Source organism: Sinocyclocheilus rhinocerous, unplaced genomic scaffold (genome assembly GCF_001515625.1).
Source record: "Sinocyclocheilus rhinocerous isolate Xijiao unplaced genomic scaffold, SAMN03320098_v1.1 scaffold1590, whole genome shotgun sequence".
Lineage (NCBI taxonomy): Eukaryota > Metazoa > Chordata > Actinopteri > Cypriniformes > Cyprinidae > Sinocyclocheilus > Sinocyclocheilus rhinocerous.
This window is the reverse complement of record NW_015651328.1, coordinates 452673-468611: the sequence shown is the minus strand read 5'-3', so window position 1 is coordinate 468611 and position 15939 is coordinate 452673. Positions and strand designations below refer to the sequence as shown.

At 36.1% G+C, this 15939-nt stretch overlaps 1 protein-coding gene across 1 annotated transcript in view; it reads right to left on the bottom strand.

The window, feature by feature from the left end:
* Window positions 1-15939, bottom strand: part of LOC107712761 (adhesion G protein-coupled receptor B2-like) — a 135432-nt gene that overhangs the window by 2393 nt on the left and 117100 nt on the right. Inside the window, exons 21-23 of the mRNA XM_016518099.1 lie at window positions 12463-12498; window positions 8797-8910; window positions 1870-1923 (exon numbers count right to left, since the gene is read on the bottom strand). Of these exons, the coding sequence (XP_016373585.1) occupies window positions 1870-1923; window positions 8797-8910; window positions 12463-12498 (204 nt within the window). The remainder of the gene's footprint in view (window positions 1-1869; window positions 1924-8796; window positions 8911-12462; window positions 12499-15939) is intronic.

Sequence of the window (15939 nt, the reverse complement as noted above, 5' to 3'; positions counted from 1 at the left end):
TAATAATAAAATAAAATAATTTAAGTGGTGGCTAACCGTAAGTTATATAGACTATTGTTCAAAAGCGATGGGTTCAAAATATATTTTTTGTTTTATTAATATTATAATAAGTATTTAATATAAACTAATACTTATATTCAGCAAGGATGCATTAAATTGATTAAAAGTTACAGTATAGACATTTATAATGCTATAGAAGATTTCTATTTCAAATAGGCCTAAATGCTGTTCCTTTGAACTTTCTATTTATCAAAGAATTATTTTTAAAAAATTAAGCTGCTCAACTGTTTTCAACATGGGTAATATTAATAAATATTTATTGAGCAGCAAATCAGCATTTTAGAATGATTTCTGAAGGATCATGTGACACTGAAGACTGAAGTAATGACTGCTGAAAATGAATCTTTACCATCAAAGGAATAAATGACATTTTATATCATAACAATAAAATAAAAAAAGAGTTATTTTAATTGTAATAATATTTCACAATATTACTCTTTTTACTCTACTTTTGATCAAATATTACGGATATAAAACATGAACAGTTAAAAAAAAAAATATATATAATAAATTAAAATATATTATATACACACTTATTCACACTACATACACATTTGGGGTCAGCCACCGCTATAAAAACAAAAACTATATTTGTTTATACAAAAAAATAAATGTATTTTAATTTTACAGTGCTATAACAAAATAACCCATATCTATGGTGTTCTGGCAGAATCCATCACTACCATAGTAGTTTTTAGACATGCCAAGAGCATCATAAGCTGAAAAACTAAATTTGATCTCATCTGGAACGTAACTAATGGAAATGTGCTTGGGCATTTGTAATTCGCATTTAATGTGCCTGAATGCATGTTTCGACAGCAGCATAAAGACTAAATGGCCTTATAGCCTTGCTACATTTCGACTGGTGTATACAACATATGGAGCGGCTCACTCATCGGTATTAGTGGTGGTCTGTGCTGCGTTTTTACATACATACATATATATATATATATATATATATATATATAAATGAGAGACAGACCACTCGAAGGGGACTTTGTTGAGACCTGACAAACTCATCTTGCAGTTCCCCTCCTCTCAAATCTATTCCCAACTTCCCCGAAAATGAGATGTATGAACCTGCATATTTGGAAACGTCTGAGGCGATCAATTTCAGGGTTCCTGTCGGCTCCCCCTCAGCTCAAATGCCCACTGATTGCATGTGTGACAGATCGGGGAGATTGGAAAACACCACGTAAATGACTCGTCTGTGGTATGACTGAGAATAAGTTTCTCCGCCTACCTCTTGTTCGTGAGTGTTTGTGAAGGGAGATGCTTAAACTCAAGGGTGGGTTGGCTGGTTACCATGGAAATGAAAATATCAAGACACACACACACACACACACACACACACTAAATTCACACATGCACATTGTGACGTTATTATTGAGTAGAGAGCAAACTGGACATCTTTTCTTTTGGCTCTCATTTACAACCTAAAAAAAAAATCTGATTTGCATTTGCAGGCTTGTGTAAGCAAGTTACCATCCACAAGGGGTCGACAGCAGCCTGATTATAATTCACCCAATGTAACAGGCTGACAGTTGGCAAAATGGATACAAAAAGCATAATCTGGCAGCCAATTTGCATGCTAAACTCTGAAGAAGGAACATTTTGTCGAGCAGAAGTGTTGTTAATGTTGAAGAGGAGCCCGACTTTATTCCTAAGAGAATGCTAACGCGATTGTGCTGCTCTTGCGTATTTCCTTTCCCCTCCATCTCTCTTCCTCCCGATCGCTTCGCTCCCAACAACCCTCCTTCACTTCCTCTAGCTTTCTCCATCTCTCCTTGTCAGGCCTTTTCTACTTACACTCGAAGAATTCTTTTCACCTCCGGCAGACGAAATGTTCCATCGCTTTTCCCTCTGTTGCAATAAAAATGAGGATGGGAGAAAAGAAAAATAAAGGAGAATATTGCATAGTGGGCATATACTCCAAATTTAATTCCATTCAGTTGGAGGTCATTTAGTGTATGATGCCCAGTTTTTCTCTGTAAACAAAGTCAGCAAGTTTAGGATTACTATTGTTTTAGAATTTGTTTAGAAAGCTGTGTAGTGCATTTCAGCCATACTATAAATGTCACTTCACTTACAATTATGAGCTTCATTCCTTGCTTTGCAAAGGATATATATCATGCTGCCTCAGAAATTATCCAAAATGAGAAATATTAGGAGGCAGGATAATGTTGCTGCCTACCATTTGAAATAGCTTTCACATCAGGAGTACACCTATAAGCCCTTAAAATGCTGTCTTGGTAGGCAACTCACTACATTTTTGAAAAGAGCAACTCTGTCTTTAATTTTCTAGCTAGTCCCTATAGAGGATTCTTAAAGACTTTAAGAATGGATGTCACTCCCTCATTCTCTCTTTCCTTCCTCCCTTTTCTGAAAGTAGTGATGGGCAGGAATGCACATCAGCAAGAACACATATAGTCTGCGCTACCCTAGACCATCGATGAGGTATATGAAAATGATTTCTGAAAATGATATTTGAATCACTCCTTTGATTTTCCTCATCTCTTCCTTCATAACATTTAGTCATCAATTCCATCTCGCATTTTTCAATCTTTTTGCCCACCAAAGTCAGTTTTTTTTTTCTTTTTCTTTTTACCCAAGAAAGATTCACCAATTTACGTTTTTACAGAGTTAACAACTGTTTCTCCCCTTCTACACAAAGACACTTTGGGGATTCGAGAACTAGTAATACGTTTGAGCTGACAGAAAGGAAGGTACAGCAACACAGCAGTGACCACAACCTACAGTCTGTGTCCACCACACAAATGAGAAAGCACAGGTCAGAGAAGAAGTCGGCTGTTGCACAATGAAACAAAGGAAAGATGTGAAAGGAGCAGTGTCTACAGCAGCAGGGCAGTGGGGGAGAGCAAGATTAGTTGCTGTGGGAGTTCTGTACTGGCCTAGAAGTTTCTATGGAAACTATAGGGTGGAAAGGACAAAAAGAAACACTCTATGACTCTATGGCTCACACACACGCTGCTCTCTGGATGAGATTTTTTTTTCTGTTACCTTTTTTCTGTTTGTCGCCCTTGGGTCTGCTGACTGTCTGGCTACAGTCAAACTATGACAAAAAACATGTAGTTTCAAACCAAGGAAAGACAAAGACAGGCAGCAGTGCATTATGACAAAAACAAAATGCATCAATACACAAAATAATAAGCAATATATAAAGAAAGAAAAAAAATAGTGGATCAAGTAAAACAATGTGGGTATGAAACACAGAACAAGAAGCAGAATAGAACGACAAGGCCTTTGTCAGAGATGAGTGTTTGGGGTGAATTCACTAAATAATCTTAGTTTTGCCAATTTGGTAGCAGTAATTAATTAAAATTTAAATAATGGAGAAGAGCATTATAACTGGCTATTTATATAATTTTAGCATTCTAAAGCCTAAACACTAAAGCCAATTGAGGTGTCTGGATTGGAGTGATAAAACTAGTCCAGGTAAAGTATGCCAGATTGCAGTATAGTCTACTGCATTGTCCACAATATGACACTGAAAACCTTTCAAAAGATACAATAGTGTCATGCAAATTGTGTTGAACACCACATTTTTTAGGCATGTTTGCATTAAATGTTAAATTTAATTAGCATAATTTCTTTAGTGTACATTTGCTGAAACAACACTAGCAGCATTGTGCAAATAAATGATGCAATCTTAATGAATTCTCCCCTGTACATTTATACATTACAGGACAAAAGAGATATCATAAATGTTAAATTTAATTAGCATAATTTCTTTAGTGTACATTTGCTGAAACAACACTAGCAGCATTGTGCAAATAATGATGCAATCTTAATGAATTCTCCCCTGTACATTTATACATTACAGGACAAAAGAGATATCAGTGAGCTTTGGGGTCTCCAAACCAGAATAAAAGGCCAGAATTATGGGATAATGTACAGATTAGGCTGTTTGTTTCAGTGGTATATGTATCATAACTTCTATATTGTATTAACTATAATCAGATAACCACAATAAATGTTGATGTATACGGTCACCTTCATTGCATACATGATCTCTGAGTTCCCTCCATTATAAAGTCATACATTATGTATAAAGGATAATGCGCTAAAAGCCTTATCTGGTCTCTCTGCCATGACAGCCATTGCTGAGTTATACTGCATTATGTCAGCTCTGCTAATAGTCTGTAATCTATTCTACTCAGTTCAATGTTAGAAAAAAAAACACAAAAGGGCAAAATAGACACAAAACTGTCACAGAAATTAAGATGATCCCTTCTATACCACGATCCAGATATGAGCTGAGCTACAATACAGCAGGAACACAGTCCTACATGGTGAAATCTGCAGACATGACATATCTCACTAATTACGTCTTAATTGGCACAGACTGCAAATTAGCATTTGGCTGTGTGTGTATGAGTGTGTAAGAGTCCCATCCCAGCTTAAGCCCCTTCATTAAGCTATTTGATGGTGCATCTGCTTCAAGTTCAGTCAACACAATACTCCACAAAGAAAATTCTGTGTGGACAAAAGGCAAATACAAGATGGCAAAAAATCAGTTATTCATTTAATACCCGAGAGGGATGAAGCTCTAGTAAATGAGGAAACTATTATGAGAGAAAATCGACATGGGTGAAAACATACATATGCTACTCGTCCTCAAAGTAGCAAATTGTCTCAAACACCTGAACTTCACAGTTGGGCTCAGATACCAATAATTCAACTCACCTGCAGGGAAACAGTTTCAATGAGGCATAACCAAACATGCTAAGAATAGCTAAACACTCACAGATGCGCACTAATGTGTACTTATAATCACACACACACACACACACACACACACCAAGAGTACTGATAAACGTTCAGAGCATAACCTTTAAAGCACGACAATTACAATATTAGATTCATGAAACCACTGTACTACTGATACTATATATTATCAGTGCTATAGGGTTTTGAAAGTTTTAATGAGCCATTTTTACTAGAAAGCAGTTTGAATAGTACTATTTGATAGGGCTCACGAAATGTAATAATGCCAGATTGAACTTTCTAATTGCAGATGAAGGCCTTTAACACCTAGACATATTTTAAGTAGGTGACTTGACTTAAGTAGGATAAATATTTTAGCTGCAAATATATTTTTTATAAAAAAAGCCAGCAATGTTTTCCAGATTACAGATGAGTTAGCCATAATGTATTTTACCAGAAGACTTTAGGATATTCTGGTCTCTGCTCTATAAATTTATTTCCGTTTAAAAAACTGTGGTTGAATTATTTGCAGGGGGAAAAAAAATCCCTAATGTACAGAACTCATTACAAAAGATTAAGGGAAAAAAAAACTTTTTCCATACAATATTTAAATTGTGGCTCATGTTTTTATTTACAAAAACAATTAAATTTTTTATTTTAATAATTTACTGTAAAAGTTCATGCATTTCCTTGATGAGTATTATATAGAATTCAATTGTAATTTATATGGCAATTTATGCTTTTTATTTAAAAAATAATAAATCACAAATTTTACCCTCAACATTTTTTTATATGTCCTTTATAAGAAAAATGCATAGAAATGTAACAACTACATGATTTAAAGCATCAGTCATGTCCATAGAATACATTATGCCGGTTATGTGCCTAAGTTAAGTTTAGGGGATTGTTCAAATCTTACATTATTGCTAACTCCGTGCATGCATTTATGATGTTTACTCTTTCATAAAACACTCAGTGGGTGTAAGAGCAGAAGTTTTCAGCTAATACATATTTCAAGAGCCAGACTGCTGCCTTCCTCTGCTCTCAAGTTCCCCGCTGTGTTCATTTGTAGGATCCCCATTAGCATGAATAGATTGAACACAGGGTACTAGTCCTTCATCCATTTGGGACCATATGGGGTGCCTCCGCTACAGCAATTGGCCCCGCTAGCATCTTCACTTAGAGGTTAACTGCCTTTCAAACTGCATCAAGCTCCATTCGCACTAACACAAGCAATTTAACGGACTGCAAGTGACTAAGGCGTCTCCACTGTCCCCGTAGAAAAAAAAGAACAAGATGAAGCGAACCCCGAAAGATTGAAGTCAGCGCATATAGGAGGGAAATAGAGAGAGAAAGATGATTAGAAGAAATGGACAGTGTCTGGAAGGGGGCATTTGGATGTGTTAAGAGACCCCACTAAGCTCACTTTCCTCACCAGCTGTTAGAATGATCAAATGGGATAAAAGGAAAGTCTACAATAAGTCAGGAGGCGAAAAATGGCTTAGATTTTTCCCAAATGTGCACTCATCTCTTTAACAGCCCACACACGTTTCTGACCAAATTAACTTCTAATATCGTAAGTATTACCTTGTTGCTAGAACAGTATGTGCTTGCTTACCGTATACCAAACAGGTTGTTCTCACTTTAATGCAGATTTGTGGCCACATTACGTTTTTTGTGTTTATGATGTTTTAAAACTAATTTTAATAAATTGAAAGTTTTTGTGGTTTATAAGAATTTATATGTACAGTTTGGTTTAAAAAAAAAATAAAGGGTTTAAAATAGCACCAGCACAAGCACAATGACAGCACAAGGCTGTGAGATTTACAACAGTATATCACAACACTGAATGGATTATTCCACGCTGAGTTAACGGGAAAAAAAAAATCAACCTAACATTTAGTCCTCTACACCACTTAACTCTACAAATGAGGGTTTACACTGCACCAATGAGAGCATCTATAAACCAGGGCCCTACCACATGGGGTTGGGAATACAGAGTTTGGTTGACATGCTTACATTGGCTCTCTTTGTAAACGTAGCTCATTTTCCGTGTTAAAGGCTCAGATTGTCGTGGAGGAGGTGGAGGAGGAACCTGTGAAGTCGGCCAGATTGTTAGAAGGGTTTAATGACCACTGGCATGGCACTTTTTAGCACAGATTTGCTGTTATAACGTGATACTTTTTGAGGTAGATGTGGTTTCATGAGGTAGACTGTTCTTTAGAGAAAGTAATGTAGGATCCAAACAAACTGTAAAAGTGCACCTGTGAAAGGTAACTGTGTAAAGTGCACTTGTCTTTTAGATTATAGTTATGTTCATACATATTTGAAAACCACATCTTTATGCGATCACATTCAGTGGAAAATCACTCTCACACCAGTCCTGACCTAAAGAAGAAATCCAAATAATTGATTGTCTTAGGCACTGGGTTATTATAATAATTATGAATGTGAAATTTCATTTTTTTCAAACTCTCCTGCCCATTATCGCTGTAATTATAGCATTGTCAATATAATCAAACCTGTGGAATGAAATCAAAAGAATTATTCTACAGTTGCTGTCCCGCTGGGATTTGAAAGGCAAATGCTAAAAGCATCATGATTCATCAATACTGTCAGCATTTGAAAAGCAGTTAGAAAGAGATTGATTCTCTGTAATATAAGAACATGAACCGCTAATGCTTGTCTGAAGTTATCCAGTAGTGGTGTGTCCAGACCTTTTTGACTGGAGTGGCCCATGTACAGACTCATTGTCAAGAAACATAATCCATCTTCACTGATAACTTAAGAGATGGCCAATCACAGTTTAGAATTTTGGGGTGACCAATCAAATCACTCAGGTGGCCAGGGCCACCACAGGACACGCCTCTGGTGAAAAGTAATGCAGCACAAGGATCTAATGGGCTGAAATAGGCTGTAATTGAAGCTGCAGACAGCATGATCCAAATGAAAAATGAGTGAGCATGTGGCAAATGCCACCAAAGTATACACTTGTCACAAATTGCGGGCAGGTAATTTTCCGCAGGGTATTTGTTTTTAAATCTTAATGACAAAAGCCTCTGGACACTGGCGTATGGATGTTTGCAATATTCCTTCCACTAATAGAACATTAAAGATTCAGCAGTCTAGCTAATGCAAAGATGAACAGTCAGCTATTTCCAGGGAAAGCAGATAGGAGAGCAGGCAGGTGTACTTTGAGAAGCTTAATGGAAGGAGACTGAATATGATCCAACTATTAATACTGTACTAATTAGCTTACAAAACACAAGGCTTGGAGAAATGGGAAGCAGTGCATGCACTGATAAAGATGAGTTTTTCCAAACACCAGGTGGATTTCAAATTTTTTTTTTTTAAATCCAAGTACCAAAATACAAACTTGTTTACTCCCCATCATTTTTTTTTTTACTTTTAAAGAGATATTTCACCCAAAAATGAAAATTCTGTTATCATTTATTCACACTCACGTCGTTCCAAGCATGCATGCTTTTCTTTCTTCTGTGAAACATAAAATATATTTAAAAAAATGTTTGTCCTTATATTAAAAGTCAGAAAAAGTCATACAGGTTTAAAACAACATGAGAGTGAATAAATTGTGATAGAAACTATGTATTTATTTTTCATTTATAAGCTAGCATATGCATTTGCATCATATTTAATATTAAAATGTTTATGAATTTTAATCACAGCTATTTTAAAGCTAAAGTTAAAAGGAATTAAATACATTAATACAACATTAAAACAATAAGTTTTCTGCAGTAACAAATTATTTATGTAACTATTATTAGTAATTCAAGTAATCAATTTAGTGCTCCAGTTACTATTGCTTTAAAACTCCTGCAGCATGTGAGCATGGTAATACATTACCGACGTTGTGACGCAATTATGCAGGACTTTTAGAAAACACAGGACAAGATTATTTCACTTAAAGTGGAGCTTATAGAGTGGTGTACGATTTGAGCGTATCAGGGATGGGTATCAGTGTGGGGTCGCAGGTTAAAGGGGTCTTACCTTGAAGGAGGACATGGCAGGGTCCCTGTTATACCTGTCTATGGTGTGGAACTTGGTGGAGTGGTTGAGTTCATGGTAGAGCTCTGAGTGTCTTTTGCGAGTGTGCATCACTTTCTGTAAGGAAGGGGAAAAAAACAAACAAACAAAAAACAAAAAGAAACAAAAGCAAAAATAAGAAAGGGCAGGCCAGGGAGGAGCTGGGTCAACGGCTACCGGTGTTAAACCGCAAAACTAGGATGACTACGAACACTCAACCTCTCGAAGGGTGGTGCTCTGATTGAGTAGTAAACGGATTGGTTCTGATGGGTATTAAACAATGTTAAAGCTCTCTGGTCAGTGTCATTTCTTACTGACAGACACTTCCACCAATTCCGTTGTGAAAGCGAAACTACTTTGTTTGGCCTTCCAAAAGAGGACAATATCCAAAGGCGAGTTTTGAGCAGTGTAGAATAGCGTTTGTAGTTTGTCATTTCTCTGATCACAAATGCAGACATGGTTTTATGTTTACGCGGCGCGATGCAATGCAACGCGTAAAAAGATAGTATTAGTCATTATAATCCTTATAATTTATAATGGGTTTTAATGTTTTTGTCTCGTCGATACATTTCATTACACCAAATAATGTTATTTTTAGCAACATCATATGACCCCTTTAATTGGAGGTGGTTGGAAGCTGGCTGGGCTGTTTTGTAGTCACAGCTGGTGTTCACGCAGAGCTGACATGGAGCTCCAACCTGCAAATGTAAGCATCCATGTACTAGGGTTGATTTCTGAGAAATAATGGAATTTTGCATTTTATTTGTGTTTCTATAAATGGTTATATAACAATTCTCATTTATTTTAGGGCTACCAAGGTTAAATATATACATTTATAAAACATATACATTTTATGGCATTTAATTTAGAACATTCACCCATTTAACTTCATTCTGCTCAGTGTGAATTCTAAGAACTTGCCGAAATATGAGTACCGGAACACAGAAACACACAAAAATCCAGTCTGACCAGCAAACAAGTGCCACAAATGCCAAACCAGCAAACAGATCATTTTAACCAGGCTGGGAGACTGGGAGACTGACTGCCTGCTTTTTTTTTTTTTTTTCGCACCAGAGCAATACACATTTTAGTCAAATATTATTTTGTTTTTGGTTTCAAGAGGAATTTAATGCATTAAAACGAAATGCACTACATATTATTATGTATTTATAGGTATGTTTCAGCGAATTAACTTTTCGAAATAGATCCTTGTAGCAACAAAAATGATTATCTCAATCATGAAACATTATTTTAGTCGACTGTCAACCTCAAATTTGCTTATCGGGACAGGAGGGAGATCATCTCATGCAGCACTGACTAGGATGGAAAAGGTTATGAAGCTCTAAAAGCATCTGAATGCGTTAGTAACAAGACATACCTCTGTTTGAGAAGAAGCCTCCATACTGGAGAGCAAATATCCAGTCATAATTTCACTTAAGCTTTCAAACATAATTGAAGAACAGCTGGTTTAAAAGCACACAAGTGTGTTCTGAAGAAAATGGATTGGCATGTTTTAGACTGGAGATTTGCTGGATCCTGCCAGTTGATCATTCCATGGAGGTGCCCTCCAGGCTGCCCCAGTCATACACGTGCAGTCTCTACTCGTCTCATTATGCCGTCTTTCTCTTTCATACACAATAATACCACTCACTCAACACTTACAGAGCTCTACACTGGTTCAGTGTTTCTGCAGCCTTGATCCTTCCGTATTCAGAAGCACATCCTGCTTGTATGGAGTCATTATACAGCACACTTTGTGATGACATATCAAAGATGTCATTGAAATCGGGTGACCAGATTTGTGAAATGCTAAATGTAGAACATTTTCTGAATTCACTGAGCATAGCTATTGCTACGCAATATTTACACTGAATTTGAACTGCAGGAGTGCTGTAAATTATAATTATTCATCAACTTCACATCTATGAACTGCCAAGACTGTTTAAAGTCATTTTAAATCTACTGTTAAACTAATGATGTCCATGAAACACCATGTAAATGTTAATCATAAGGTCATTTTAAACAAAATTGACAAATTATCATTTTGTTCAAAAGTTTACACCCCTAACTCTTAATGCAGTATGATGCCTTCTTGAGCATCAGTGAATGTTTTGACCTTTTGTAATACAGTAGTTGTGTATTACTCCATCAACTGTCCTTGGTGTGAACAGATGGATCTCAAAATCATACATTCACTGTTGGAAAGGGTTCGAATATGCAGAAAATGCTACAAAACCAAAGAATGTGCAGAACCTGGAGGATTTTTCAACAGAACAGTGGGTGGTTTAACTGTTTAGGACAGGGGTGTCCAATCCTGCTCCTGGAGAGCAACTGTCCTGCAGAGTTTAGCTCCAACCCCAAATAAACACTCCTGAACCAGCTAATCAATGTCTCACTAGACATACTAGAACAGGGGTGCCCAAACTCAGTCTTGGAGGGCTTCCAGGCAGGTGTGTTGAGGCAAGTTTGAGCCAAACTCTGCAGGACAGTGGCGCTCCAGAGCTGAGTTTGGACACCCTTGGTTTAGGACAAACCAGTGACAAACTCAACTGTTGATCATCTAGGTAACAACTCAGTAGTAAGGGTGTAAATATTTGAAATTCATTTGTATAAATATAATATCAGTTATTATGTCTTGTGTATTGTATGTAAACATCTGTTATGTAAAACAGCTAATTCAAGACAGTACTAAATAAATAACACAATTTTTATGATCCCTTTTAGTTTGTTAAAATTATTAACTTCTTTCATATTCCACTAGGGGGATGTAAACATATGAGCAGAACTATATGTACATACACACTCTATTAAGATAATATATACTTTATATTAAACATCACACATGTACATTTAAATTTTATCATATATATTTCAAAGTGTGATATGTGGTCACCCTATTTTGAAACAATGCCAAAAAAAACCCTAAGAAATCAAGGTATGTGAAACACTGAGGGCAGGTGTGTTGAGGCAAGTTTGAGCTAAACTCTGCAGGACAGTGGCGCTCCAGAGCTGAGTTTGGACACCCTTGGTTTAGGACAAACCAGTGACAAACTCAACTGTTGATCATCTAGGTAACAACTCAGTAGTAAGGGTGTAAATATTTGAAATTCATTTGTATACATATAATATCAGTTATTATGTCTTGTGTATTATATGTAAACATCTGTTATGTAAAACAGCTAATTCAAGACAGTACTAAATAAATAACACAATTTTTATGATCCCTTGTATTTTGTTAAAATTATTAACTTCTTTCATATTCCACTAGGGGGATGTAAACATATGAGCAGAACTATATGTACATACACACTCTATTAAGATAATATATACTTTATATTAAACATCACACATGTACATTTAAATTTTATCATATATATTTCAAAGTGTGATATGTGGTCACCCTATTTTGAAACAATGCCAAAAAAAACCCTAAGAAATCAAGGTATGTGAAACACTGAGCAGTTCGGCCATGGATAGGACTGTTGCTAATACTTAAATGCATGATGGGGGAAACAAGCACCAGAGTGGCAATTATCATTGGCTCCTGTATGAGTCCATTGAAAAATCTCTAGAAAATGTTGGACAGAAGCACAAACACCAGTCTAAGGACAGATGGGGATGGGGTCTTACCTCAAAGTCCAGCTCAGAGTACCGTACTCTTTTTCTCTGGGGGAAGGGGGAGAGAAGACACCATCAATTACAACTGCACATCTTTCAGCACATGAGTAAACTGGCGCCCATGACGCATTTGTCTCATGCAGGTGCAGTGAGCATTTAATTCCCCTCAACTGACTGAACTGTGGGTTTCCAGTGGGTGTTTTTTATGTTTGGCTTCAAACTGAACTTCACTATAAAAACAAGGAAAGGTGTATTTGACTTCAACAACAAGTGGACGTATGGCAGGCATCTTACAGCATAACAGAAGTGCGTAAAAAAAATGTCCATGAAAAAAAAAGTCATAAAGAAAGAATTTTTGGAGACGTGTACTTGTCATGTTCTAAAATTTGTTACATCTAATATATCTAAATACATAATTTTAGGCTATTTAACTGTGGGCCACTGAAAATGTCAAACAGGCCGCATTGGGCCACTGGTTGGATAGGCTTTGGATAGGAATTTCCTCCATAAAACAGCATATGTGATGATTATATTAACCTTTGATTTAAATAAACAAATAAATATAAGTAAATAGATGTGTCTGCATATAATGTAAACAGCAGAAGCTGTTGTATGTTTAGAAAATGGCATAATATTTCATAAATGTCTCAGTCTGTAAACATCTCTAATCTTCTGTAAACACCAAAAACCACTTGCTCAGTAGAAACTTGCTTAGTTCTAACAAATGTTGTTTGTAGCTCTGCATGCTGCACTTTGCATAGTAATGTACATGGTCTAAATTTAACTTAATGCCCCACTTGGTGAGTCAGTTGAGAAAACCAACCCGCAATAAATATTTTTTATAGGCCCAGGAAATTGTACTTTCATTACTTTTTTATTAAAGAACTTCACAGATTTTCTACCAGTTTCATATTGTTACAATGTCTGTAGTGTACGTAAACGCAAAATGTGTCACCATGTTACCTGCACCTAGTTTATTTTCCCCATTAAATTGAAACAGTACAACGCTGATTGAAAATCGCAAATTTATCCTTTATATATATATATATATACCTTTTCCAAGCACACTAATGACCGAACAGCGTAGGTCATTATGTCACTCAAAGCAACACATACAGGATGAGCCAATCTGTGTCTCTCAGTGGAGACCTACTGTGGTGAGGATTTTTTCCCTCATATTTCCTCATATTTTAATGGATTAAAATATAGGACACATATAGTATTGCCACATGGAGTTCTGCAGAAAAATATAAAAACGTATAATCTAATATATTAATTATGTAATATATACATTTTACTTTTATATAAAGTCTGAGGACATTTGAATTATGACAAAAGTTTTCATTAGTAGACTATTTACATTTAAAATTGAATGGCTCACAAATCGGCATCATTCTTAAACCAAGCCAGCCTATATGTTTCACGGCAAAGGCATTTGACACTTTTGAGTATTAATTTTGGACTCTGGTACTGTAGCTTTGTATTGTATTTAGTGTCCATCAAGTGTCATATATGCACTTCCGTGCACCCTGTAAATCAATGAAAAGCAGAATATTTCCATTTACGTAATTGAGGCTTTAGATATCACATAAGAGATGCAAATACAGTTAACCAATAGTGTCTGTACACATTGTGTGGCAATTTGTCACAAGCTCAAACTCACAGAACACAAACCAGTCAAGACCTGGGCCAATGCTACTATGCCACTCACAAAGGGAGGATGAGACTCAGTCACATTGTGTACCTTGTTTAAAGTGTGAGAAGTTAGTTGACAAAGTTACTTCAGGTGTCACTGGGTGAGTTAGGTGAGAGGAAGCCAAAGCACTACAGACCCCACCAGTGTTCAAGCCCAATAAAATATCAATACCTAGGTACTTTTCCCAGAGTGGTCCAACCTTACGACTTAAGTCAGTAAGTTCTTTAAAAGAAAAGTGAAGTTTAAAAACTGGCAAAATGCAGCCTTTCCAGCTTGATGATTGATGTGAAAGTAATATACAAAATGGTATAAACTCTGACAACCTGCAGCAGCATTTTAGGTGTAGAGGCACTTACGAGTAAGTGTGTGAGACAAGATAGAGATGGAGAATATATGAGAAACATTTAGTGTATTTTATAGGTGGTCAGCTGTCAAAGCATTAAATAACTTTTTTAAGTCAACATGAAATTAATATTTTGCTTCCATAATATGATTCATTTCAGAGTGAATGAGGTATTCAAGGATGAAAAATGTCAGGAAGAACATGACCAAACAAATAATTTTCTTCAATTAAGGGAAATACAAGAAGATCAATTATCATTTGGTCCCAAACTAACTAGGCCTTATAAACAAAAGATTAATATATGGAAGATTTTAGCTTGCCTTAATTATCCCTGCTCTGGTGTATTAGTAGTAGTAGTAGTATATTGTATTTTATAAATTTTTTGTGAAGAAAAAAAAAAGTTTAAATATTTTGTTTGACCTCCTAAAACCAGCTTAAAGAACCTCCACTCTTTGCCATTTGCAAGCCTTTCCAGCTTGATGATTGATGTGAAAGTAATATACAAAATGGTATAAACTCTGACAACCTGCAGCAGCATTTTAGGTGTAGAGGCACTTACGAGTAAGTGTGTGAGACAAGATAGAGATGGAGAATATATGAGAAACATTTAGTGTATTTTATAGGTGGTCAGCTGTCAAAGCATTAAATAACTTTTTTAAGTCAACATGAAATTAATATTTTGCTTCCATAATATGATTCATTTCAGAGTGAATGAGGTATTCAAGGATGAAAAATGTCAGGAAGAACATGACCAAACAAATAATTTTCTTCAATTAAGGGAAATACAAGAAGATCAATTATCATTTGGTCCCAAACTAACTAGGCCTTATAAACAAAAGATTAATATATGGAAGATTTTAGCTTGCCTTAATTATCCCTGCTCTGGTGTATTAGTAGTAGTAGTAGTATATTGTATTTTATACATTTTTTGTGAAGAAAAAAAAAAGTTTAAATATTTTGTTTGACCTCCTAAAACCAAGCTTAAGAACCTCCACTCTTTGACCATTTGCAGTTTCATACCTTATTTTGATTGGTAAGGTGAGCTGGGAAAAAAAGTGTTTATTTTCATAGTAATAGTAAAAGTTTTTTTTTTTTTTTATTCTTACATTTTGATGAAGAACAGTGCTTATACATTTTATGTTGACTTTACGTTTGACAACTGACTTTAGTTAGAAATTCATGCCCCAGCCCCAAGAACTATGTGTAGTAGACAGAGAGGGAAGGTTTTTGAACCGGAGACCGTGAATCGGAGAGAATGGCTGAGCAGGAAGGGGTCTCTCCATCCGCTGCGAGGCTTGATCACGGGCGAAGGCTTTGTAGTCTCCTAGAGCGAAGATCTAGTAGTCGTCGCTGAAGGAGAATAATCTGAGGATCCTATAGCAATGTGCCGCTTATATAGCCAGATGACCCCACCCATTCTGGCGGGCTTTACCACCATAGGCTCGTGCAG